The sequence below is a fragment of the Agrilus planipennis genome, unplaced genomic scaffold (assembly GCF_000699045.2).
Source record: "Agrilus planipennis isolate EAB-ADULT unplaced genomic scaffold, Apla_2.0 scaffold134, whole genome shotgun sequence".
NCBI lineage: Eukaryota > Metazoa > Arthropoda > Insecta > Coleoptera > Buprestidae > Agrilus > Agrilus planipennis.
The window spans coordinates 80,173-107,641 of NW_020438860.1; the positions used below are offsets into that span (position 1 = coordinate 80,173).

General features: G+C 34.2%; 1 protein-coding gene across 1 annotated transcript; it reads left to right on the forward strand.

Moving 5' to 3' along the window:
- The first annotated feature begins 6,731 nt into the window (after window positions 1-6,731).
- On the forward strand, window positions 6,732-22,244 carry LOC108738983 (proton-coupled folate transporter). Its single transcript, XM_018472617.1, has 8 exons — window positions 6,732-6,963; window positions 10,890-11,314; window positions 12,050-12,695; window positions 19,477-19,578; window positions 20,487-20,624; window positions 20,878-20,961; window positions 21,032-21,188; window positions 21,497-22,244. Exons 2-8 carry the CDS (start codon window positions 10,904-10,906, stop codon window positions 21,687-21,689), a joined length of 1,731 nt encoding a protein of 576 aa, XP_018328119.1. The 5' UTR covers window positions 6,732-6,963; window positions 10,890-10,903; the 3' UTR covers window positions 21,690-22,244.
- The last annotated feature ends 5,225 nt before the right edge of the window (window positions 22,245-27,469 follow it).

A 27,469-nucleotide genomic window follows, 5' to 3' on the forward strand; every position in this document is an offset into this window, starting at 1 on the left:
CAACTAATCAAATAATAATTGTAAAGAGCACAACGACCCCAGGAATAAATAATATTTTCAATTAATTATGCAATTAAAAACCGGCGATAATGAGACTGCCAGTTATATAATATAATAACTTTTAAGTTGTTTGTAAGACGTACTGGAAAATAACAAAAACGATCCTTAAGCGTACATTTTTGTTGCTTTTAAACAACTTTACCTTCACGCACAAATCGTTTAGTACTTGACCTGGAAAATGATTTACGTACATTGAACAAAATTAAACGATTTGGTATTAGGAAAATAACAACAACAATAATCCACCAGTGGAAAGTTCTTTATGGAAAACTAATCAGTGGTGACTCGTCCTTTCAAAAATACAAGTGCGATGGCTAGGGGAGTAGCTCTTCCCTTGGACATTTATTATGTATATTAAGTCCGTTATAATGCCTCATCATCTGAACAGCACACAATTAATTGCTTAAATGCATAATTACCTTTAAAGGACTCATCTAAATCCTTACGGAAAATCCCCTTTGTCAAACTCTTAAAAATTTTGCTTTCTTGTAGTTATCGACGTATATAGCAAGTCTCAATGGGTTTTGAGTCGCAAAAACTAATTTTTTTTTGAGATATGGTCCATTAAAATTGTATTTTTTCCATAAGGACTTCCGAGATACAGTTATACCTATTACATGTAGTGAATGTTAATGATGTTACATATACTTAAAAATGTACGGATGAGTTACAAAGACAGAAGAGTGATACTTAGTTTCTATAAAGAGCAACAGGCAATTATAGAGATGGGACTGCGACGTAGATTTGCAGATGATATAGCAATACTAGCATCTAGCAAGGAGGATTTAGAGATAACTTTAAATAAAATGGAAGCGGTATTGACAAAGCAGTATTGCATGAAAATAAAACAAAAATACTGGTATGCAAGGGAAAAGTAGGAGAACAGAGGACTCTATGGAAGTAAATAAAAAATAGGCGAGATAGGTTGGTAGGACACCTTCTCAGGCACGAAGGTCTAGTCAGAGACATATTAAAGGCAGAAACGGAAGTTAGGAGGGGTAGAGGTAGACCTAGATTAGATTACTGTTCGCAAATAGTTAAGGATTTGGGTTGTTCTAGTTTTAGGGAAATGCGAAGTTTAGCTCAGGATAGGAAAGAGTGGAGGTACGTGTCCAACCAGTCTTAAGACTGACGACCTTATGATGATGATGATGTAGTGAATTTTCAAAGTTTTTCAAAGAATTCGACAGAGGGTCACTTTCCGTAAGGATCTACCGAGGCCCCATTACAATAACGTGCACCCCTATTGATATGCAAATACCATGGTACGACAACCGTTGTATTCTGTACCATAAGTCTCGTTTCATGGGCATTTCTACAGTGCCCTTCGTCGTTTCCGTCGCACGTTTGTATCATCCTTTTTAGCCTAATACTGTGACCCAATGTAAAAACTCCTTTTAGTAGACCAAAATGAAAAACATCCGCGGACGTGTTTTTTTTTTTTAATAAGTATAACAATAACGACCCGGGCTGACCGTGAAACTGTTGGAAGGACGATGAAGGCGTCATGCACCTTTAGTGTCAATTTGAATGGCATTATTACTCAATTAATTGCTAATAAAACTATTATGGCAAGTAAGTATTTTTCAACGTGTCAATCATGAAGAAAATTATTATTTTTCATTGAGCGGCATAGAAAAACTGTCCGTGTTATACAATAAAGCAGTAGAATTCTTTCTATCAGAGACTTTTCCTTTCTTTTGTTCAGACATATTATAAAAGATTTTGTAATTTACCAAAAAACGAGCCCAGTCTCTAACGCAGTGCACTTAAGATATAAAACCATGGTATCGCTTACGAAAGTGCTTTTTGGGCAGTGGACGAATTGCACATTATGCCTTATCAAGGAGGGACAACAAACTGACTTCTTTGCTAGGACAATTCTGTCATATTTTAGTTAAATGTTTTAATCGTTAGATCTAGAACGTTGTACTATTTGCTCTACCAGTTACACCAATTTTGCCTTCTTATATGATGCTCAATTGGTTTTTTTTAAGTTTATTTTGCAGCCAAAAAAGTTAGTAAAGTATAGATACTTTTTGACTGTTTAATAAACATAAAGTTTGAAGTTTTTAGACTAAACATGTTGTAACGACTTTGTTTTACCTATGTGGAGTCGTATTATTTGCAGTTGAACGTTTAGAAATGGAAAGAACAAGAGAGGAAAACGATATTGATGTTTTCTCGAAAGTGGGTGCATTCCTGCAAGTTCGAAAACTTTCAGTAACATTGAAGAACAGTTACAGTAGGTACTTGGACGGTTGTATTTATGTTTACGGTAAACGGTAAAGTGAGACAGGTGCTGAATTGAAATGCATTTAAAAAGTGCTCGCAGCCAGGAAAAAGCTGTTCTCTGTTGTCACTTCCAGGAAAAGATTGCCATCAAACCCATCCTTCCTCTTTGCCTTTTCATTTTTACGCGCAATTAAACTATTCTTTTATAAATATTAGAGGCCCATATTCTTATCGGCCAGATTCAGTGTGCGCTAAAACCTGTACTCTTTTGTCTTTGATATGTTCTTTCAATCTTGCAGTCAATTTTCTGCCTGTTTGGCCTAAATAAATATTCAGCGAACTGATGTTTGATAATAATCAATCACCATATTCTAAATCACGACTTCAAATCAAATACTTGAAAAAAATGCATCAAAATATAAGTTGTTTACCAAGTACCTACAGTATGACATTTAGAACAGAACAATAAAAAGTAATTCTCGATTTGTGTACTAACAACGAAATGTCATGTAGTACTTCCTGTATAATGTTTTTCAATTATAAAATCAGAGAGAGTGTAAAAAAATGAACTTTACAAATTGGAAACGCAAATCGTTATTTATTACATATTAAATATTTTAGATGTATTTTATATGTACAAGGAATAATTAAGGATAAACTATAAACATATTTTTATGTTTACATATAATTCGCCTGATGGTAACTATTTTGTTGTTGTTTATTCACCCAAAATGGTCCATTCCGAATTGTTGAATTTTAAATAGGCACGTGCTCGACGAATATTAATAAATTTAACAATAACAATCGATTATTACGAATACTGATTCCAATTAATCGATGATTAATTATCTTAATCAATCGATCAATCTGATAATTTGTTCAGCCCTAGCTTCACCGTAGAAAGTGTTGATTTACAAATACATGAACCTTTTCTACATTAGGGATCTTGTATATGTGACAAAATATAGATTCCTTTTAGTACTTTTGGAAATTGTTTTGCTAAAAAACTTATACTTTTATAACTACTGCGTACTTTAGATGTAAAACAGACTACACCATAATTTTTAGATACAGGGCAGTACTTCACTGAATTCAACATAAGAAAACTGTTGTATTAAAAGATCCTAAAATATACGTGAAGCTTGATCGCAAACTAATAACAATTGTCGTACTTCTTAAAATTACTTAGTTAAATAATTTCCGAAAAAATTGACTGTAAAAGTGAGACAAGTGTTAATCGGTATGTTAATTCTTATTAAACAATTTCTCATAATAATCAACAATAAGCGATCGACGTAAAATCCTGTTGGAATTTACGAGTTTTTTTATTAGTTTCTGCTGAACGTATGGGAACTGAAGTGCAATTATTATAGCCGAAAAAAAAAAATAAATAGTGGTTACTTTGCATATTAATTTCCCAATCAGGAAATCACCAAGATCATCTGCAAAAAACTTCAAGGTGATTTATCTATTACATTTCCAAAGCAAACAGAGACAGTTTGTCGCATATCAGCAAGTTATTATTAATGCAGTTATCTTACTTTTAGAACTCACGTTTGTTTCACCGAACGGATAGTAGAAAGTATAGGAAAAAGATCACACAACTGGTAAAAGAACTTTAGAAAGCAGAAAGCGAAACAATGAACGATAACGCTCGAGCTTCATATTATCTTACGAACTAATTCAAATATTATCTTAAGATTTTGTCCCAAAAAATCATTCCAAACTGCTATTATCAACTTATCATTTTTTTTTTGTATACGTGTAATAGGGTATATTTAGGTACAGTAAATAATTTTTGATTGACGTCGTACTTAATTAAAATGATCTTGTTATAAACACTGTTATTGTTCGATGATGAGTCTGCGTTTTCCGCACCAGCACAAAGCTTTTCGTCAAAATAACTCATAGTAAACCAACCGTAGGTATATAATTTACGTAATCTTTTGTTAAACATAGACAATAAACGAAAAAAAAATCGTCCCATTATATCATTCCTAGACGATATTTTACATTTACAATCCTTTTTCTGCCCTAGAGGTGTTCCTTTTAGTAAATGCATGGGTCTGCAGGGGATTCCCCTAATAATGCGACTGTACAAAACAAAACAAAAGCATTTTGACAGTATAAAACAAATGACTGGTGCCTACAATCATAAAAAAAACAAAATCCTAATACGTATTGTTGTAATTCTGTACCTGTTTTTCTTTTGTTTGAATTAATATAAGTAACTAATTGAGTGCGCTTTCTTCTTCCTTAGTGACAACGGTGTCATTCATAGATAAGACACGGGCACGCAACGCAGTATTAGCGCCTTGCGTAGGAGTGTCATTTTTTTAAATCTGACCATTAAAAATTTTCATTCAAGGCCATCTCTGTCATAACCATATCGCATGTTAACATCATTAAGCCGCAACTAAATTGGCTAATTCGATTAGCATTTCAGCGGGCGCGCGTCATTGAATTTTCTCAGGGTTTATTTTAACAATTCGGCGATCGAACGATGACGAAAAAAAAATAAATAAATGATAACCGCTGGTCGAGTTACGAAGAGAAAAAACAAATGCGAGGTGCACTTGGACTTTGTCGATGCGTACTACTACTACGGCTGCGGTTCGCCTTGGTGATGAGCGACAAAAAAGGGCATCGATTTACACATAGTCTGACCCGAAAAATAATAGAAAAACAACGATGATAATAACAACATCAGACAAACACAATGGTCACCAGGTGGTAATTTTCTCTATCTGCTATCAATTTACAAGTACTTTTCTGATTTGGTTTGAAGGAAATCCAGGTCTTAACGACTTTAAACGTGACATAGATCATCGATAAGACCAATTCCTTATACCGATACAGGACAATAATTAAATACTTTTATTGTATTAAAATATCCAAACTGGGTCTGTAAAGGTCTTTAGATGGCTAATTAATTACATGTAGGGCGCTACCTCATCACCAACTTCAACTACAGAAACAACCCTTAACGTTAAGACTTTAGTACATTGGGCAGAGAGAGAGAGATGCCCTTTGATAGCTAGTTTATTACCAGAGATGTGATTTATTTGAAATGCTTGCATTTAAAATGTAAATACCAAATAAAAAGTACCTATTTTTATCTTGTATTTAAACACTTTTTTGAGAAAAGTATTTTGTATTTTATTTAAAATACTTTTCCAAATGTATTTTCTATTTGTACAATGCAAGATTTTTGCTAGTATCACCGATCAAAGATTATATACAAAGATGAATGAAAGTAGCTCTCATTGGCCATTGAAGCTATTAGAAGCTTAAAAAGGGGACAAACGGGCATTCCATGAATGCCTTCTAATTCTTTAACAGAAGAGAGCCCAACAAAAATCTAAACTCCTTGGAAATGGATAAAATCTAAAGTATTGGATCGATATTGTTTTCCGGGTTCATTGTAATGTTCAATGGAGTTTTGAAGTTCTGAATTGATATCAGCACCTATCAAATCACCACCTTTAGCAAGGAACTACGAAATTCTATGGATTACGACAAAACGGCCCGCAAAACAATATCGAACTAAAAACTACAAGTTATTGTGGTGTGCTAATAAATGCGTACAATTCAAAATTCTTAGAAAAACTAGAAACTACGGATTCGATTTCTTTCTCTTATCACAATGTGTAAACGCCACTATTAGTCTAGAAAAACTCCAATAATATTTAAAAAAGGAGCAAATGCCTGCAAGATTTTCTTAAAAAATCTTTCATACTTAAGTAAATGTACTACAAAAGTATTTTGAAAATACGTATTTTGCATTTAGCATTTAAAATACAAAAGGGAAATCTAGTTTTGTATTATACATTTGTAATAACAAGTCAAAAAATTTTTTGCATTTTGTATTTAAAAACTTTATGCTAACGATTTTTCCGAATAGGAAAACAGAGGTTTTTATGGAAGTCAATAAGAAATAGGTGAGATAGGTTGGTAGGACACCTTCACAGGCATGAAGGGCTAGTTAGGGACATATTAGAGGCAGAAACAGGAGTTAGGAGGGGTAGAGGTAGACCTAGATTAGATTACTGTTCACAAATAAGTAGTTAAGGATATGGGATGTTCTAGTTCTAGGGTAAGCAAAATGTGAAGCTGCGTGTCCAACCAGTCTATGGCTTTCTTTGGTTTGTCCATGCCCAGAGTGCTTTTTTGGCATAATTCATGGTACTATTGTGTCACAAATTTTATGGAGTTATGATCTAAGGCTGTACATTCAATTGTAGCTTGTCTTTCCTGTCCGAAACGATAAGAGCACCAGGTAGATAATTAGCGAAATGATAAGCGAAGTTGTTCGCGCATTTGACCAATGCGAGTGCGTTTTAAACGTCACCACGGTGTAGTGTGTAAGTCGTGTGAATGGTCGAGAGGGAGGGGGGGGGACAGACCGTAAAGCTTTTCATTTAAGGCTGATAGTGGAAGCGCAAGAATTACAAACTCATATTCGCGTAACACTTACCGTGGCACCTTGCTCTTCGACGGCTACAAAACAACACACGGCGAAGACAACAACGCAACGTGAAAAAGTTTTGAAAAACTGAAACGCGTCGGAGTTGCTGGCAGTGAAAACTTTGAGGCGAGTGTGCAACAATTAAAAATGTAAAACAGAGGGTCCGTGGAAAACAGGAAAAATCGAGAGTCAATTTGCAGGTAATTCATTTTTTCTAAAGGGCACAGATTCGAATATTTACAAGGGGGCTGTCGGCGGCACACAACCAAAACCGTTTGAACTACCCCTATCAAAATGCCATAGAATAATTTTCCTCTATGGAAAGATAAAAGCTCTCAAATCGCAAGCTTCACTCTCATTATTTTTTACATCAAACACAAATTAAAATTTTAAACAATTCTAATAGTAGAAAACCTCCCCTTTTAACACCGCAACCTTCGCTTTTTTACTTCTTTTTTAAAAGTAATGGTAAACTACGTAATGCGCGCAAGCCATTTTATTTTAATAGTGAATAGAACATTGATTAACTTTTTAATAGCAATAATAATAAAAAATGCAGGATTTTGTAAACGTCTATTCGGTTTTTTAACAATACATTCGTCGAGTAACTGTTAATTGCACTCGGAGAACTTCTAGCCAGCGCTACATACAGCCTGTCCGTCAATTGAGGTATTAGAATTTTTTGTTGCACACAAAAAATTTTAATAAAGAAAATCAGTTACCACTCGGGTTATTATTGTAAGATTACATTATTGTTTAATGTAGAAATGTTTGGGCTGTTCAAGGTGCTCGAAATCGATAGATACAATTGAAACAAAACAACTTCAATGTGTTGTAAAACAACCGCTTCTAGTGTAACTACTATGACATTGTAAAAGAAGTACTTTATATGGATGTACTTTCGTTATTATTAATTCTTTACGTGATAAGATAATTTGGACGTCTATTGTTTATATGCTCATTAAATTATTGGAAGGAAATTTCACATAAACTTAGTGTGAATCTTCACAAGTTGTTTCAAGTTTCTTAATTATTACAATTTAATTTGTAATATCAACTAAAATACGTAGTACATTTATTTCCGCTGGGATTTTATTTTTACAAATTCGGGTTCAAATTGTAATTTTTATTATTTTTTTTACAAAGCAACGGGCTAGTGGGATAAACAGCAAATATCGCTTTAATATTTAGGTAAATTTTCCTTTCTCATTTTCACCGTGTAGCTATATTTTTAACCAGTTACCCGAGGGGTAAAATTTCATTATTATAATCACGAACATTGCAGTTCAGTATCCAAATAATTTAAACAGAAGACTGAAAGGTCAACTGGACACAGAGACGTATGTCCATTTTAAGTTGGATATAATCCAAAACTCCTCCAGTTCATAAACACTAAAAGTAAAGAATGTCTTAGACATTCGGATACGCCATTTTTCACTATCCTTAGGACAGAAAGCGTTAAGGTCAGGACATGGGCGACAATTTTTAATGCATGGTTCTTTCCCATTCGCGTTCAACCTGCAGCTATTACGTACTATACGTTCCGTAATAGACATCTAATTTCTACATGATACAGTGGAATCCGCTTGTAATGACATCGAAAGGAAATAACAAACACGCCATACTAAGTGGGCGTCATACAAAAAATAGTCTTAGAAAATGAACCACTTTCTATTTCAGTTAGTTATTTAGTTTAATTAGAGACAAAAACTACAAATTGTACATATTTATTAACAGAAAAACGAATTGGGTTAGAAAGGGTCAGAAAAATGAGCGAAAATGTTATTATGTATCATTTGAGTCACTACAGCCGGATATGATTTCTTGACAATCAGTCATAATAAGCGATATAAACGGAGTCATTATATCCAAACTTTCCTATAGAGAATTTAATATGAAAACCAAACAAACTTAACACTGCAATTACTTCATATTAAGCGGTTGGTCAATACAGGCGGAGTCATAATAAACGAATTCCACTGTACGTAGATTTTTCAATAAACTTAACATTACAATTAGAGAAAACCCTTACAGTGACTATCACGAAAAATACTATTCCAGTTAGTCGGCAAACAATTGCCTCTCGTTTACGTTAAATAAAACAAAGGTGATTGTTGTTATTTCAATGAACCACAATTTGCAGAATGCCTTTAGACATTAGAAGACCGCCGTGCACGAGAGCTATGAACTTGGAAGATTCAAAAAACCATGAGTCAAAGTATTGTAACGGTTCTGTCGATGTGTTTCAGTTCGCACAAAATTTATCGTTTTAATCGTTTCTTATTAGGTGGGACGTTCGACATGGGACAAGTCCGCAATCATACATATTCTTTTTTCTAAACAACGTTCAATATCGTTACCATTAATGGCAAACCAAATGTACAATGACTTCGGATCGGTCGCTTTCAGTTTTTTCATCTGTTTATCTGATTTTAGACAACACTCGATTAATTTCAGTAGCACCCACCTAAATTATCACTTATACTTATCTAGGCAACTACACTACGTGTTTCCAAATAGGAAATTTTGAATCCGTTTTAAATGCCGTTAGCAATATTTAGTAAACAATATCGTTTCAAAACTGTAGCGAAAGTAAAATTTGCGGTGACGGATACGCAACCGATTTTAAACTGTAAAATAAAAATTGTATCTTTTTTTCAGTCTATGTATCTGTTACGCATTTTAAACCAGTATAATAACAGTACCCGTTCTTAAAATAGAATTTCCTAAATTCGAATTACTTTTTCTTTCATGAGCTTTTGGCAGTAAAACTCCATTTCGAGTCGCTTCTTGTCGTTGAATTAATGAAAGAATAAAAAAAATCAGAATGACGCATGTCTGATGCTTTTGTTTTTTCAAAGAATCACAATTGCCAATAAAAAAAATATAAATAATAAAACAATTTATAATATATNTATATATATGGTAATCTTTATAGCTAAGATGATTTTTCTTTTTAATTTTGCATAAACGTGTTCGAAAACGTGCTCGCTACACTGGGACATGAACTAGAAAAAACGATTAAAACTATAAATTTATGTATCATGCACATACATTACAATCAATTTATTTGTAAAAACGCAGAGTCCACCGGTTTTTTTTTTAAACAATTCACATGGCGCATTCTTTTTTGTTTATAAACATAATACTGTATTACTGATAAAACGAAAAGTTGTGGGCACATGTAAAAAGAGAAAACAATACTATTAACGAATCACCGCCGATCGGTATGTGAAATAATTATAAACAATAACCAATTAATATTTAACAACACCGTACGTGCTTTTGTACTGTTTGCAATCGAAATTTCATACAAAGTATTGCACTTAAATGGGCATAATATAACTGTAACTTTTATCAATTTCTGTTTTTCTTAAATCCATTTCTAAACCAATTTACGATATAATAATATAACAGAAAACTTTCACTTATTGCAAATGCAGCAAACGAAAGTAGAACATGAAGCAACAACAATATGAAGTGATAGGTAACAGAGCAAAAGTTATTAGCATTTATAATATCGTAAATTGTTTTGTGCATTTTGAATAGGGTTAGATTAATACAACCAGGTGTGTTCAAGGGTAAAAATCCAGGACAAATATTTAAAAAAATCTTTTGAACAAATTCACTGCGAATTGTCTTATTGAGATTTAAGAATTTTCAAAATCAAAAATCAAAAAAATTATTTAGTGTAATCGTTATAGACATATATATTGAAAGAGAAAAATAATAATTTGTTAGGTATATTCTTTACAAGAAATTAATAAAAATTCCTAATTGGACCCATTCATCTACAATTTTGCCTAATAATTGTATGATTATAAATATTAATGCATAATCAACATAACTAGTTTTCAATAACCAAAGTCTTGTGTCACTGATTGTTCTTTAAAATTTTTTAGCACCTTTTTAGACACCTCAACAAGGTGATTTAATTGAAAAGCTTTCTAAATGCTAGATACTTTCAATCATCGCTATTGTGGTTCACCTTCGAATTAGTGTTAACACATGCCATTTTTTTTGCGATTCAAAAAACTATACTGTGTATCGCATTCGATACGTGGGCCAAACTTGCGGTCTCCTTTTCCAACCCTTACAGGACCTAATCAAAAAAGTTTTCTTCCAGATCTGTCACGAAAAATGTCTCCCCAAATGGAAGATGCTACTGAACCTTCGAAACCCCAGGAACAGGCCGCAGTCCCCGACGACAAAAACCAGAACAAACCAAACGAAAGCGAACAGAAATTGAAGAACATGAGTAAACACGACGAGGCTAACGCCAACGGGAAAGAAAACGACGGGGAACTGAAGAAAACCTGGAGTAACATGAACCTCCGCGAAAAATACTCTTTCATGTGTAATCACATAACCGTGGAGCCCATGTTGGCCTGTTACATAGTACCTAGCGTTTTGGCCAGTTTGGCAACGCAAAATTTGAACTTGGAGAAGGCGTGCAGGGTCAACTTGGCCTACTCGGACGAAGTTTGCGACGCGCTCTCGGACAGGAATACCACGAATTATACAAGAGAAGAAGCGGCTGTTCAACAGCTGGTACGTATTCACCGTATTAAATATATATATATATACAGACGACGTGATATGTCTATTTGTCCATATAGGTAAATTAGGTTTGATAACTGTCTCAAAATGTAAACATATATACACCTAACGACCATGCTAATTACAAGTGCAAATGTAATATGTCAAAGTATTGGAATTTCCTGTTAAACCCCACAAATGAACGTTTAGCACTTATAGTTAATTTGATTCGCTAGAATACGATAAGAGATTCTGATTTGGAGAACTTCTAGAAAAAAATTATTACACTAACAATGATGAACTTTTAAAAAAATCGACTATGTATCTACTATCATCTCCATTTATGAAGAATTCACGGCTCTTATTACTAAAAACAATATTCAGAATGTAACAGTCATGTCCCACAGGTTCTCCTTCCTTTCCTTAACTTTTACCCTGTCAAAGACTTTCAGCAAAATTCTCTTCATTTAGCCAGAATTATCATTGCTCTGTCATGTTTCTACACAATCCGAGTACCACAGGTTCTCCTTTCTTTCTTTAACTGCTTTTATCACATTTGCCCTGACAAAGACTTTCAGCAAAATTCTCTTCATTTAGCCCTAACTTTCATTGCTCTGTCATGTTTCTGCACAATCCGAGTCCCACAGGTTCTCCTTCCTTTTCCCTAACCACATTCATTACATTTATCCTGTCAAAGACTTCAAGCAAAATTCTCTTCATTTAGCCCGAACTATCATTGCTCCATAGGTTGCATCAATGAGTATCTGGAAAACGGCTCTTCAATCCGGACTTCCGGCATTCCTGATCATGTTCATAGGAGCGTGGAGCGACCGATGGGGCTTGAGAAAACCGTGCATGTTATTGCCCATAATTGGGGAATTTTGTACTGTCGTCGGCCTCATGATCTGCACCTACTTCTTCTACGAACTTCCCATGGAGGTGGCCGGAGTGGTCGAAGGACTCTTTCCGGCACTAACGGGAGGCTGGTTCACCATGTTCATGGGCATATTCAGCTACATAGCAGACGTAACAACTATAGAAACGAGGACATTGCGGATAGGGTGCGTGAACGTGTTTTGTTCATTGGGAATCCCGATAGGGATGGCCCTTAGCGGGGTGTTGTACAAGAAAATCGGTTTCTACGGGGTGTTCTCCATTTCGGCGGTACTCTACGTCATCGCCTTCCTCTACGGGCTGTTCAGAATACAAGAGCCCAAGAAGATCGACCAGCCGAAGCCGAAGAAGGGAAGGTGTACCCTTATCAGGGACTTTTTCGATTGGAAGCACATTTTGGAAACGTTCAAGGTCGCGTTCAAAAAGGGGGAGAACAATCGCAAGATGAAGGTCATGATGCTCATGCTGGTTGTGATGGTAGTCATTGGACCCATGCACGGTAAGTACTACCCACATACCCGTTATATGTACATACGTGCCCTTAGATTTGCCATATACTTCGTCATGCGCAAAAATCTCATGGTCCTTCAAGCCGGACCTCGAAACCTTACAGAATTATCGACGCCTTTGAACTATTTAACATTATTAAATAAACATCCCAAAACGCCTGATAATAACAGTCTATAATGACGACGAGAAAAACTGCCGTTTTGAAGGACATTGGAAGCTTTTAATTTCCATGTCACGTATCGAAGGTCAAAATGCAACAATTCTGCAATTTTAATAATTTTCGCGGTTTGATATAATTGCAATTGAATTGCAGCGGAGGCCGACCTTATTACAGCAACTTCCTCCTTTATACACATACGTTTCGCACGGATCCGTGTACGTGTACGCTTCTCTCTGCTTGTATGCAACAATTTTAAAATTCAAAACGACGTTGACTTTGGCATTCAGCACAAAAGAGTTTAATAACATCGACAATCAGGACCTAGAGACGTTGTTGCAAGGTCTGATGTCCTGTCATCGTCGTTCCATACGCGCTTTTATACTGTATTTAGGTATGGCAAAACAAATGAAAACATTGAACTTGTATCCATATAAATAGTAAAGCGAAACAATTGAATTATTATAATTCAAACAATTTCTCTACAGACGTTTTCATTCTGTTTTACCGTAATTGTTTCTTTTTATAATGTGCAATTGTCATTTGTTCTATTATTCTGTAAACAATTGAAAAAAGCAACAGGTAGTACCATAAATAATTGACATATAAAATCGCTTTTACGTTCAATTACACCAATTTGAAGGAAATTAATCGAATTAAAAGATTGCGTTAACGTATTAACAGGTGAAGATCCTTTCGCCTTATCGTTTTGTTTCATCTTATTGATGACATACATTCTCTAATAGCGATAAGTTAAGTTGCGCTTTCAAAGGTTGCATACGATACACTCGCATTGTATTTCTCTTTATAATTACGACATAAATTGCCGCTTGCAACCTTGGTGGATTACTACAACAGCCGCTGCCAGTCTCGTTACCTACAGAACTGATGTAATACATAAAATAAGACAAACACGATTTCGCACCTTCCGTCAATCTAAGAACGATCATCGGCATAATCGACGCATTTCTGGAATGTTTCGGTTGCAAGCGGTACACGAACAGTTCCGCTCGTTGCTATTGTATATATAAACCGACATTCCAAGAAGTATAACATTTTCAAAAGCTAAATATTGTCCACTGAAGTTTTATTTAGTTGAAGGTTGAAAGATAGCGTCAGATAAGAAACTACTTGTAATATCATACAGAGATTGCTGCCAATATTTGAAAAGTTAAATATTGTTTACTGAAGGTTTATTTAGTTGAAAGTTGCAAAGATAGCGCCAGTTATGCTATTATAGCATCATGCAGAGACTGGCGCCAATATTTGGAAAGCTAAGAATTGTTTACTGAAGTTTTATTTAGTTGAAGGTTGCAAAGATAGCGCCAGTTATGCTATTATAGCATCACGCAGAGACTGGCGCCAATATTTGGAAAGCTAAGAATTGTCCACCGAAGCTTTATTTAGTTGAAGGTTGAAAGATAGCGTCAGATAAGAAACGACTTGTAATATCATACAGAGATTGCCGCCAATATTTGAAAAGTTAAATATTGTTTACTGAAAGTTTATTTAGTTGAAGGTTGCAAAGATATCATCAGATATGTTCTGACTTTTGACGAAACGCAAAAACTGTCGTCAATATTTAAAAAGGCAGATGTAGTAACTTGAAATTGACGTATGTCCTCCTGAACGTCTTTGTCAATTGAATAATAAAATATTCAGGTGTGGGGACGACATATCTTAAATATTTATTGAAATTAAATCGAGGAACAGTCACGCGACCGTCCACACAAGACGAATGCATCAGTGACTTGTGTATTTTGAACTATAATAATGTAACGACTGGAGTAGTCTTAGCAATTTGCGCTAGATTCCTTGGCAATTATTTTGCCGTCGACATGGAAGAACCAGTTTCCGGGCATTTTTAACAACGCAACTGACGCCTTGCAAGGTAACTAGTTCGATTAGATGGGTTATGAGGAGTTCAGGTCAAAAAAATCGAAAACAAAAAGCCCAAACGGCAAAACAGCCCAACACCAGACGATTTGTAAATATCTAACGATTTTAGTTTGATTGATTCTACATTTGGTAACTTCCCGATCAAAGGGCTGGGTCCAAAAATTGAAATGGTAATCTTGCGACATATTTGAGTGAACAAAAAAATTAAATCGGGATGTTGGGACGTCGATCGACGCGATTTCTTGAAAAATATTTAATTATTTGACACATTATACTGGGAAGTTGACCCAAGGATTGCACCTTGCTTATTTGTTCTCCTATTAAAGTGACTCATTACCATTATTAAATATTACACTGAGTTGATTAATTATTAGTTGATTAGTTATCCATTACAAAAACTGGATCAGCCCAACTCGAGTGGCCCTTATTAGCATTTTGAAATTAATTTTACATTCATGAACAAATGTCAAGTAAAATACCAAGGACTTTTTTCGTTCGACAACTATTGAAATTAAATTTATGTACATGTACGAAAAAAAAGTGACATTCCGCCCCTGTTATCTGAAACCAAACCTCCTCGATATATTTAACAAGAATTTGATAACATTTAATTAAACATTCGACAATTTGTTAACAACAACAACAACAAAAAGCCATTTCCGATTTTCAGTATTATTTGCGCGAATGTCAAGGCCGACACGGTAACACAAAAGTTTCAATTGTTTCGATCATTATGATCTACAGGAAGTCACTGTAACTGGAATCAAATTATGTCAGATAATTACTAAGGCCAGCACGAGAGCACCTACTACGTACCATGCATGCATCTTTGCGCAAAATTTTCTTATTGAACAAAAACATTCTGCCATTTCATTAACCAAAAAACAAAAGACAGTCAAAAGATTAGTAACTGATGTGATATAGATGAATACTTTAGTAACATTTTAATGACAATTAAAGTTGTATAAAAACTAGACGCTGGCATCTAATTATCTTTTTCGAAATCGTCATCATCTAAAGAAATCCCCTAACGTTTGAAGAAAAAAACAGGCACAAGTTTGGTTTGACCATGAAATTTTGCGTTAATATTTAAAAACGCAATTGGAAACTGGTTCGTTTTTATGCCATTATTTTTAATAAGCATGCTGATAGAAATCTATCTGGCGATTAGAATAATGGTAAAAATGTTTTGAACAAGATTCCCAAACAGGAAATGTCACGATTGTTCATCAAGATTGATTGACCACATTTGAAAAGGTCAGAAAAAATAAAGTTGGTACAAACAAGAAGCGAAATAATGTACATATGTAAGTAGTTAGAAGGAAGTAACTAATTTTTACGTTTAAACTAAATCAAATTAATGAAAAACGTGGTTGACTAAAGGCAAACGCAAAACGAAAACTACATTTTATGAAACGGTGTGTTTTAACCGAATCAGTAATGATTTCGTGTGGTCTCTGACGCTAATAATAGTCAAATAAATATATATTTATAATGTATTGGCAAACTTCAACCTTCAACGGTTTCTTTAACAATTTACATTAGCAAATAAAAACTGATTTGGTAATTAATATTAAAAAATTATGTTAGGAGAATCGCCGCCAAGGTTTCATACCTAATGCAACACGTTATTTAAGTGTATGGAAGCTATAGTTGACGAGAATAAATTTATATGATCTAGCGGAAAAAAAATAGCATCATAAAAACGGATGTCACGAATCTAAGTTGTTCATTTAGTGAATTTTACTAATAAATAACCATTTATCGACAAGCGCTGATTTATTTATACAGAAACAAGCATTTCGTGATTGCCAATAATAAAACGTTGGAGCCTTATTACAAGATTAATAACATTTTGAATACGAGAGAGAGATAATGGCCGGCTTAAATCTGAAGTGCTTCCTTGTGATTTATAAAGCCGACAAAGGCCAGTTAATCGAAGTTGTAATTAATTTTACCTTAAAAACCGATACATGTAAATAGTATACGTAATACAAGGAAATTAGGGACCGTTCATTTTATGTAAAGGGGGAGGGGGTGTTTTACTAAACGGTACAGTACACCACATGAGGGAGAGGGTGTCAAGCAATGTTAGGGGGCTCAAGCAATGTTTTAGGGGGGCCAAGCAATGTTTTAGGGAGTCAAAAAATGTTCTTGGGGGTCAAGCAGTGTTAGGGGGATCAAGAAATGTATTAGGAGGGGTCAAGCAGTGTTAGAGGGATCAGGCAATGTTTTAGGAGGGGTCAAGCAGTGTTAGGGGGGCCAAGCAATGTTTTAGGGGGCTCAAGCAATGTTTTAAGGGGGTCAAGCAGTGCTAGGGGGATCAAGCAATGTATTAAGAGGGGTCAAGCAGTGTTAGAGGGGTCAAGCAGTGTTAGAGGGATCAGGCAATGTTTTAGGGGGGTCAAGCAATGTTTTAGGGGGATCAAGCAATGTTTTAGGGAGTCAAACAATGTTTTTGGGGGTCAAGCAATGTTTTAAGGGGGTCAAGCAGTGCTAGGGGGATCAAGCAATGTATTAGGAGGGGTCAAGCAGTGTTAGAGGGATCAAGCAATGTTTTAGGAGGGGCCAAGCAATGTTTTAGGGGGTCAAGCAATATGTTACGTCACACTATGTTTACATTAAAGAGATAACAATGATTTTCTGGTAGTTTGAATGTAAAAACTGTCAGAAGGGTGCTACATAATGTTGAAGGAGATGTAAGGCAAAAATTTATTTATTTCACCTAATAATCAAGTTCTGCAGGTAATTTTTTTACGTCACAATCACACTGCCAATATTTTATGTCAATTTATAATTCATACATAGTACGAAAAACATGTCAACTTGCAAAGCTATAATTTACAGAGACCTTGTAGATGTTTCCATAGGTGTAATTAAACTAAATACTTAAATAAAATGAGGGGTTTCACTTTATAAATGTACTACATACACTACAATATATATTCATAGACGAAAATTGTCCATAGTCAAATGTTAGCCCTTGAAACCCATTATTTATTAAATCTTTAGTGAGAATGTCATTATAAAACTCATGCGTATTGTAACTGTCCATTTTAAGAATTACAATCAAGGACTTTAAGGGGCTACCTTATTAATGTAGCAAACCCAAAACTCCATTTGGGTTAATAAGCCATCCCAATTCAAGATGGCAAGTCCATTGTGAAAAACTGTAAACGTGATTAATGTTAAGACGAAAGAGTAAAACAATGAAACATTATTGGTCACCGATATTAATAAACAATGTCGTCAATCGATTCATTAATTTGACTTCGACTGGAAATGAAAATTTTGAATTTATTTCTGCACAAAAGTTTATTAGCGACACTGGCAACCCTCTACATTTCGTATACAGTTACAGCGAAAGGAAATGTATTAAATATCAAAACACGAGATTCAATTACAATTACGAATTATTTCTCGAGACCTTTCTAAATCAAAATCGATTTCTTCTGCGAAAAACTGAATTACAAGGAGTGGACTGTCTAATTAAAATTTATCTGACACTGAAATTATGCAAAATCTAATAAATTTACTTTAATTATATATGCATCTAAACCGTGAAAATTGAAGGAGAATAACAATCCATTGTGCGCGAAACATGCAAAAAAGAATTATTAAATTTTTCTAGTTATTGTCGACGAAGGTTAGTTGTTACTGGATTTTTAACCGTAACGTCGGTCACAAAATAAAAAATGTAGCACAAATTACTCCCAAAAACCTCATCTTTATGTCGGTGAAGTCCCATCGAAATCAGTCCCAGATTAGACCATACAAAGAGGCAGATAGTCAAATATTTTTTGAGGGTAGTTTCTAACTTAACAACATACAAACATATTTAAAACGGGGGTGGTTTGAATATTCTAGTCAGACTTTCCATTTTATCAATACAGATAGGCAGTTATTCACATATCTATATATAACTCGTCGAGAAACATAAAAAATAAAAACTGTACCGTTAGATTCTATTTGTTATTATTCAATTATTTCATATTCCCACTCATAAATGTTCGGGAGAAATCTTCTCCGTGTAAACACGAGAGATACGTTACAACAAATGAGTCTATCATTAAATAATAACCCGTTGTAATTTATTTAAAAATATACGAGCAATTTAATGGCATAATGATGTTCTTGTTCGTGCAGTAGTGTTCATGTGTGTGTGCGTGTGTGTTTTGCGATTAAATTAAAAAAAAATAATAATAATGACCATTTTTACTAGCCACTCATCGTTAGTTACATTGACGAGCGCTTTTGAAATAACGTCAATACGTTCAAATAAATTGCCAAGGTCCTTTCGAAATTGGTTTTTGTATGACCCCCTTCTATACTATACAAAAGATAAATTGATAAGAGTAAAAACAATTGAACGGGCGTTCAACTTTTTTTAAACTATTTAGCTCTACTTAACTCTTGCATAAATCAATCTTTTCGACTGTCCCACGTATCCGAACTGAACCACAATTAGTTCTAAACAAATTTTTCCTATATATTCTCTCCACGAGCCCTCTCTTCTTCTAAAGGTCGATGTGTGTTAACAAATAGGCTACTGGTCGCTAAATAAATAATTAAATCACTGTCCTATCAATCTGTCAATCAAATGAAATATAAAACAGCTAGGAATTCCATGAGCCCTTTAGCCTATTCGTTATATTCGTTTGACTGCTTTAGAAATAGTTACCCGGAAAATGCTTAAACTCTGTTTTCTTTTCAGGGGAAATGGTTGTAAGCTACCTATTCACCAGATACAGATTCAATTGGGACGAAGTCGACTTCAGTATATTTTCTACTTATAACATGTTGGTTGGTTTGGTCGGTAAGTTACCAATAAATTGCACAGGTTTTGCCTACGGGTGCACCAACACGGAGTTGTGGCTGGCTCATGTGCTAACCCTACCCTTAATATTAACTTAGCCCTATATAATGCAAAACTTAAAACCGTAAAAATACAAGCCCATTTCTTTGGTCGGTTCTTTTACATTTTTACGGGAAAGAAATAGAATCCATAGTTTCATTAGATTTAGGTTCATCTAATAAGCAGTAAAGTTTTCGCAATTGCTATTTAAGATTTCTTGATTCTATTATTTATTAGCACACCACAATATACTGTAGTTTTCAGGCTTTGACGGCCGACGAAACCGATTCGATATTGTTTTAAGACCCATTGAATTTCGTGGTCTCGTAAATCGCTCGGTGGTGAGACCATACTTGGCCCATGCGAAAAACCTACAAACTATACACGTTCAGGAATGATCTTGACATTAAAAATTGACGATTTCGTGGGCGAATCGTTGTTAGAAACATTAACAAAAGTATTATGTAAATCTGCGTCAAGTCATCTAAATCGTTCTATAAAACAAACGACAAATAACGAATTAATCTGATTCATTTTAAGCTATCAATTAATCAATTATAATGGTTAACACAATGAATATTAATATGATCATTGATATTTCCGAATAAAAAAATGACACCATTACACAATAAACAATTTTTAATTACAAATTCGAGTCTAAAGGCCGTGGACTCATCCAGCATTGGAGATGGAAGGACCTTTGAAGATGCTTGCCTCTCGTGCTAGCGAAACGTTGGAAGGCAACTGCAACACACGACGGCCTTCAGACTCGAATCAGAACAGTACCAGTTCAATTTTTAGTTAATTATTTACTTGCATTTTTCCTACATTTTTCTTTCTTTCGATTGACAGTTGTTTTTATATTTCAGGGACAAGCATTTCTGTAGGACTTTTTAGCCACTTACTAAAAATCGACGATGCTATTATAGGCTTAATGTCTTGCATGAGCAAAATACTTAGCAGTTTTGTCTACACCTTTGCAGAGACGGCTTGGGTATTTTACCTTGGTAAGTAAACGCAATATTCTCAAAATTCCATTCGAAATTATTTAAATTTAAATATTTACAAAACTACTACAATTTCCTTTTACGTGTTTTCTTTTCGATAGATTACATAACACAATACTTGAAAATTTTTACGTGACTAATCGCTACTGAAAAGAAAAGCATTTCTTAATGAACCCATTTTGATTTATAATTTTTAATTATGTCGCTACTTGAACCTCGATAAGATACACTGAATTTCAATTTGTTCCGCTAGGTCCCATTGTTGAAATTTTAAACGGGACCTCATTTATAGCCATGAGATCAATCGCTTCCAAATTGGTACCAACGGATGAACTAGGTAAGTGTTAATTATTTAACAACAATTGCAGTTAAAAGACTGTTTAACTTTATTCATTAAATCGCTTTAGGTAAAGTGAACTCACTATTTGGCGTTTGCGAGGCGCTAATGCCACTAGTTTATGGTCCCATGTACAGTGCAACGTACAAGGCATCCATGCAAACGCTTCCGGGGGCATTTTTCCTCCTAGGAGGTATCCTGACCATTCCTGCTTGCCTTATCTTCGGGTAATTATGAAATAACATTTGATTTCAATTGCAGTTACGTTAAATAAGTTACCTAACTATTGCCACGTTAAAGAAGTTGCCTAACTTCTACCGTGCACTTGTGTCATACAAGTTGCCTAACTATCGTCACGTACTTACGTTAAAAAAGTTGCCTAACTTCTACCGTGCACTTGCGTCATACAAGTTGCCTAACTATCGTCACGTACTTACGTTAAAAAAGTTGCCTAACTTCTACCGTGCACTTGCGTCATATAAGTTGCCTAACTTTTGCTCTTGAATTGCAACTTTAAATTCAAATTTATCTGCAGCTGGATGTACGCCCAACACAAGAAAGATGCCAAAAGGGCCGCGGAGGCAAAGAGTAACGTTTTCAACAACGTTACACTGACCATTGAAAAGTCGAAACCGTTACCTGAGCCTGCAAGTAACATCGACACCGCTCCCACATTTCCCGAGGGATACGAGAATGCCGCATTCGTCATGGAAACGCACAGGCTTTAGGACAAGGCAAACAATAAAATGTGATAGTAGATTATTATTATTATTATTAACTAATGTTATTTTATTTTCTATTAAAGTTATTTAATTAGTGCAATAAGTAGGTGAATACCTAATAATATTTTTCAAAACTATCGAACTTGCAAACACCTTTTTGTGCCAGAAAATACCAAATTGAGTGCCTACTTAAAAAAAAAAGAAAGATAACCATTTTTTGTACATAATTCGTTATTAATCTTAGAGGAATTCGAAAAGCCCCTGGTACTATTAATTACCCTTAAATTAAACAACTAAAAGAAAGTGAAACCGAAAACAAAAAAAAACTTGTAAGTATTAGCTTTAGTTTATAAGCTTTACCGTATGTGATACTTAATGTAGTTTTTGTAGTAAAAAGAGTAATATATATGTGTGTTTACTAAATCTTTATCATTAACTAATTCTATTAAGAATATACCGTACATAAGATATTTTAAAATTGTATGTAAGTCACAAACATTAAAACACTTGTACTTCTTTGTGAGCCAAGTTGTCTTCAAAATAAACGATTTCAAAAAGAAACAAACATTCTTATCCTTTCGGATATACCCAAAAATCGATTTAATTTATTCAGCGTATAGTACAACCCTAAAATTCGGGGCATTTTATGTGGGGTCCAGTGAAGATTGCGATAGAAAAATTCGATGAATTACTCGTTTATCTGGTCAAAGACAGAAGAAATTCTCGCTAAAACTGTACTGTTACATTGGCTTTTAACTAAATTATACAGTGGCACCTAAAAATCCAAACATCTTCTGTAGTGTCTAGCGCAAAATGTGGTAAAAAAGATCGATGCATTGCCTGCTTTTCCTATCTGCTCAAACACAGAAAGTATTTTAGTACAATTTTAATGTTACAACAAATTAACTAGACGATGTAGAACCTTCCAAAAATTCTTAAGGCAAATTGTTGTAAAATAACTCTTTATAACATTACCAACAATTATTAAAAAGATTTATCGAAACTTTTGGTGGAGGCGCCGAGACAATTTAAAACCAAGGCTATAATTGGCCTACAATTTCGATTTTATTAAAGTAAATTGATGAGTTTTTATCTTTAAATCATATATTTTTCGGGTAGTAAAGTAAAAGTAACGCAAAGTAAAGATTCAGTTTTAGATTTTAATTGAAGATACAGTACTGCCCGAAAATTACGTCATTTTATTTTGTGTTTTATGCTGCACTTTTAATGTGATTCTAACTACATTCTATTGAAAACTCAATTATACAACACAAATGATGACTCTAGACGATTATGTAAAACAAATACGAATTTATTCAAAACGTAATTTGTCTTTGCTACGGTGATTACGACATTACAGATCACTTTTTGAAACCTGTTATTATTATTATTGCTTAAATGTGTATCTATATTATTTGCGGACATGCTTGCCAGCATATGTCTGATTTATTTATTTATTTACAGAGGTACTCGAGGTGATTGTGCTCCGATTTTGCAATATTTTGCTCGTCTAATTCAGGGACATTGCAGATTTTTATTCTTGCAATTGCTGTTGAGAAATGTGGAGTATAGTACCTTCTCTTATGTCTTCCTATGCATAATTATTATTCAACAAGATCACTGATAGTTACAGTGCGGTGCACAAAAATGAGCATACCTCTGGTACAAAGAAGACCATAAACGTTTCACAATAAAATGTGCACATTTTGATTGCAAAAAATATGATACTTGTTTATGTAATTTTTTCCAGGGTGGCGGTTAAATAATTACATAACTTTTTTGTAACGTTTCGGTTTATTTAACCGTCTTCAGACTTTTGAAGTGTTACTGCTTGTACACAGATATTAACTTAATTTTAAACATTCTTTCATGTTGGACTATTCGATAATTTAATAGTACCTAACGGTCAGGAATATAACTTGTCAAACAACATCTTATTTTGAAGTAAATAATTTGGCATAAAGGGTATTTCAACCAGAATAATTAACAAACAGAAAAGCTCAAAACCCCAACGCCAAAACACGACACTGTAGTTGTCCGAAGCACTTTTCGGTAACAAAGTTACCTTCTTCGGGAACTGAAGTAAAACTTTTACATCTACAACAACCGCCAAAGTTTTTTCCCAATCTTCATATTTCAGAACAATTAAGGCTTACCAAACTTGATGGGTGTTTTATGTTAGATTTGTAATACGACACATAATAACTATTGAATTAATTTTGCAATATTTGGTGACCAAATTGTGCGTAGAGAATAGTTTTATCAGAGACCATACAATAAGTATATTTGATAGTAATTCTACCTTGTCGCTTGTACCTGTCATAACACGCTAATTGTGCTATGGTACCTACAATAAATTACTTAGTATTAGGCAACAAACTCAGATAAAATCTGCATATTTGAAAGAATTCGTGTTGCTGGTAGGTACATATTTCAAAATTTCAACGACGATAATTGCACTGTAGGCAATAATCTAATCTGTTCACACCTAAGATGGAGCGATTGTACGCCCACAGGGTTTATCAACATCTAGATCGACAAATAATTGCTAAAATGTGCTGCAGTAGTCCATGACTACCCCTTTTAACTCTTGCTTCTACTTCTAACATGTCTCTAACTAATCCATTTTGAATGGAAAAGAGTACCAACTTATCTCGCCTATCAATTTAGATAAAATTAATTATTTCTATTTGAAGGAAATAGAACAAATGGTTCATAGAAGAAACTTGTCGCAAGGAACACGTTGAAGATACTTTTAAAGTAGAAACGTTTGCAATTAAGAGCGGTATACGACAACGTGGCCCAAGAACCATACCTAATCGGTTTAATTAGTCATTTAGGCTGTAGACAGCCTATGTTATAATACGAGAAAATGGTATTCGACGTAGACCAAATGTGCTGTAGTTAACCTAGATACTGCCGCTTAGTTTGAGACCGCTTTTTGTCTGTCATGTGATCTTTGTCTACATGTATAGCCCCGGGGAATTTTAGGTAATTATGTGTAGGAGTCAACATTGCCATATGAAAAACGGCTATGCTAGTATCAGCTTATATAATTTTCATTAAAATTCTATAACACCGCTACTTGCATTGAAATTGTCCAATGCAAAATAATGTGCGTTCTAATCAATATTCAATATCAATATATTCAATTAAAGTAGGTGTAGTTTGTTTCTGAGGAAGGTTTCGGTTTCGAGTTACAGGGGTTGCTTTCAAAAGTATGGGGGTTAAAGGACTATCGCCCCAGAGGACTCTTTAAAGTGAGTCAGTCATCAAAGATGTTAATTCAGTTCCGACGACTGGTCAAGACATTACAAAATGCCACAAATTTTTCCGTTTCTGAATGATACCTCACTGTTCTTAAGCGAAAGTAGGGTAATCTGCCTTATATATAATAAATACAGTAAAGGTGTTAATTGAGCTCTGACGTTTGGTCAGAACGTCACAGAATATCACAGACCATACACTTGATTCGAGAATGTTTTAGAACATTCTACAAGGTTCAAGAACGTTCCTGAATGATATCTCACCGTTCTTTGCTCAGAACGGTACAGAGTGTTACAGATTTTTCCTGAACTCTACATCGATTGGATTCGAGAATATTTTAGAATATTCTAGAAGATTCGAGAACGTTCCTGAATGATACCTCACTGTTCTTAAGCGAAAGTAGGGTAATCTGCCTTATATATAATAAATACAGTAAAGGTGTTAATTGAGCTCTGACGTTTGGTCAGAACGTCACAGAATATCACAGACCATACACTTGATTCGAGAATGTTTTAGAACATTCTACAAGGTTCAAGAACGTTCCTGAATGATATCTCACCGTTCTTTGCTCAGAACGGTACAGAGTGTTACAGATTTTTCCTGAACACTTTACATCGATTGGATTCGAGAATATTTTAGAATATTCTAGAAGATTCGAGAACGTTCCTGAATGATACCTCACTGTTCTTAAGCGAAAGTAGGGTAATCTGCCTTATATATAATAAATACAGTAAAGGTGTTAATTGAGCTCTGACGTTTGGTCAGAACGTCACAGAATATCACAGACCATACACTTGATTCGAGAATGTTTTAGAACATTCTACAAGGTTCAAGAACGTTCCTGAATGATATCTCACCGTTCTTTGCTCAGAACGGTACAGAGTGTTACAGATTTTTCCTGAACTCTACATCGATTGGATTCGAGAATATTTTAGAATATTCTAGAAGATTCGAGAACGTTCCTGAATGATACCTCACTGTTCTTAAGCGAAAGTAGGGTAATCTGCCTTATATATAATAAATACAGTAAAGGTGTTAATTGAGCTCTGACGTTTGGTCAGAACGTCACAGAATATCACAGACCATACACTTGATTCGAGAATGTTTTAGAACATTCTACAAGGTTCAAGAACGTTCCTGAATGATATCTCACCGTTCTTTGCTCAGAACGGTACAGAGTGTTACAGATTTTTCCTGAACACTTTACATCGATTGGATTCGAGAATATTTTAGAATATTCTAGAAGATTCGAGAACGTTCCTGAATTACATCTAATTGCTCTTAATCGATACAAGAGTAATCCAGCATGTATAAAATAAAAATTTCTATTTTGACCTACAATTAGATACACTTTAACAAGCGGAAAAAATATTGTACCTACTGAATTATTTAACTTCGATTGAGTCTTTTTTTTTTTTACTTTTTTCTGATCTAAAGGCTAGTCACGGCGCAAGTCAACTTTAGCTATCACCCGTTCTACAGCATATTAATAAACTTTCCTGAATAAAAAATCGGCCTGTTATTTCGAAATTCCTTTCAAATATTCCTTTCAACATCCTCTCCAAAAAAAAGGAACAAATGCATTACGTGCTGTTGTGGATGGATAAAATGAAACTTTATGAAATTCGATAAAAATTGCACTACAGTTTTAAACAAAAAATAATAATTAGTTTTATTAATCAAGACAATTTCGTGGAAACAGTAAATTACTTGATGAAAGAATTTTAATCACTTATGTAAAATATAATGTAATAATTGTTCATCAGAGCAAAAGTAATTTAAAATCGCCCGAAAGGAAACCACAATTTTTTATGTCTCCTGACTTTTCTTATCATTGTGATCACACTTAATCAAAATTGGTTAGCAGAAACTACGATAAAATACTTTTCACCAAGAACAAACAAAAACGGAAAAATTGACCATAAAATACTCGAGATCTTTATAGTATAAAGAAAAAGTATTAAATTTAAATTAAACCAAAGAAAAAAAAATCACAAGACAATGATGGAAAAAGAATGGGATTTTTTTTTTATGGAAACATTACAGATGAAAGCTGGAAAAAGACAGAAAATGTGTGGAAAGATACGGAAACTTTAACTATAGTCATTGACAAGCAAAAAAGAAAAGAAAAAATGAAAAATATAAAATTCATGCAGGAATACAGGAAAATATGGAAAGAAAGGACGAAAAACCAATTTATTTGGAATGGGAATGGCACATAAAATGGGAAATTCAAATGGAAGAAAAAGATGCTGTTTTAGCAACCACCGAAAATGTGAAATTATTTTGTTTTTATATCTTAAACAACAAGCTTTTTATGCCCTCCATAAACCAAATCTTAATTATTCAACAAAAAATAATAATATTATCGGCATTCTATTCTAATAACCACGTAAGTAATATAGTTTACTATTGCATTACATGCTTTCATACACGGATCCATTTAAAACCAGGTCAAAACTCTTCCTCGTTACCGATTGAGACTATAAAAAATTACTTTCTTCGGTAGGTAGTTATTT

Excerpts from the sequence above, each read along its gene's own strand:
- LOC108738983 (XM_018472617.1), top strand. The coding sequence starts at position 10,904 with ATGTCTCCCCAAATGGAAGATGCTACTGAACCTTCGAAACCCCAGGAA. Across the intron at positions 20,625-20,877 it reads GGCTTGGGTATTTTACCTTG|GTCCCATTGTTGAAATTTTA; the intron begins GTAAGTAAACGC and ends TTGTTCCGCTAG. Across the intron at positions 21,189-21,496 it reads CCTGCTTGCCTTATCTTCGG|CTGGATGTACGCCCAACACA; the intron begins GTAATTATGAAA and ends ATTTATCTGCAG.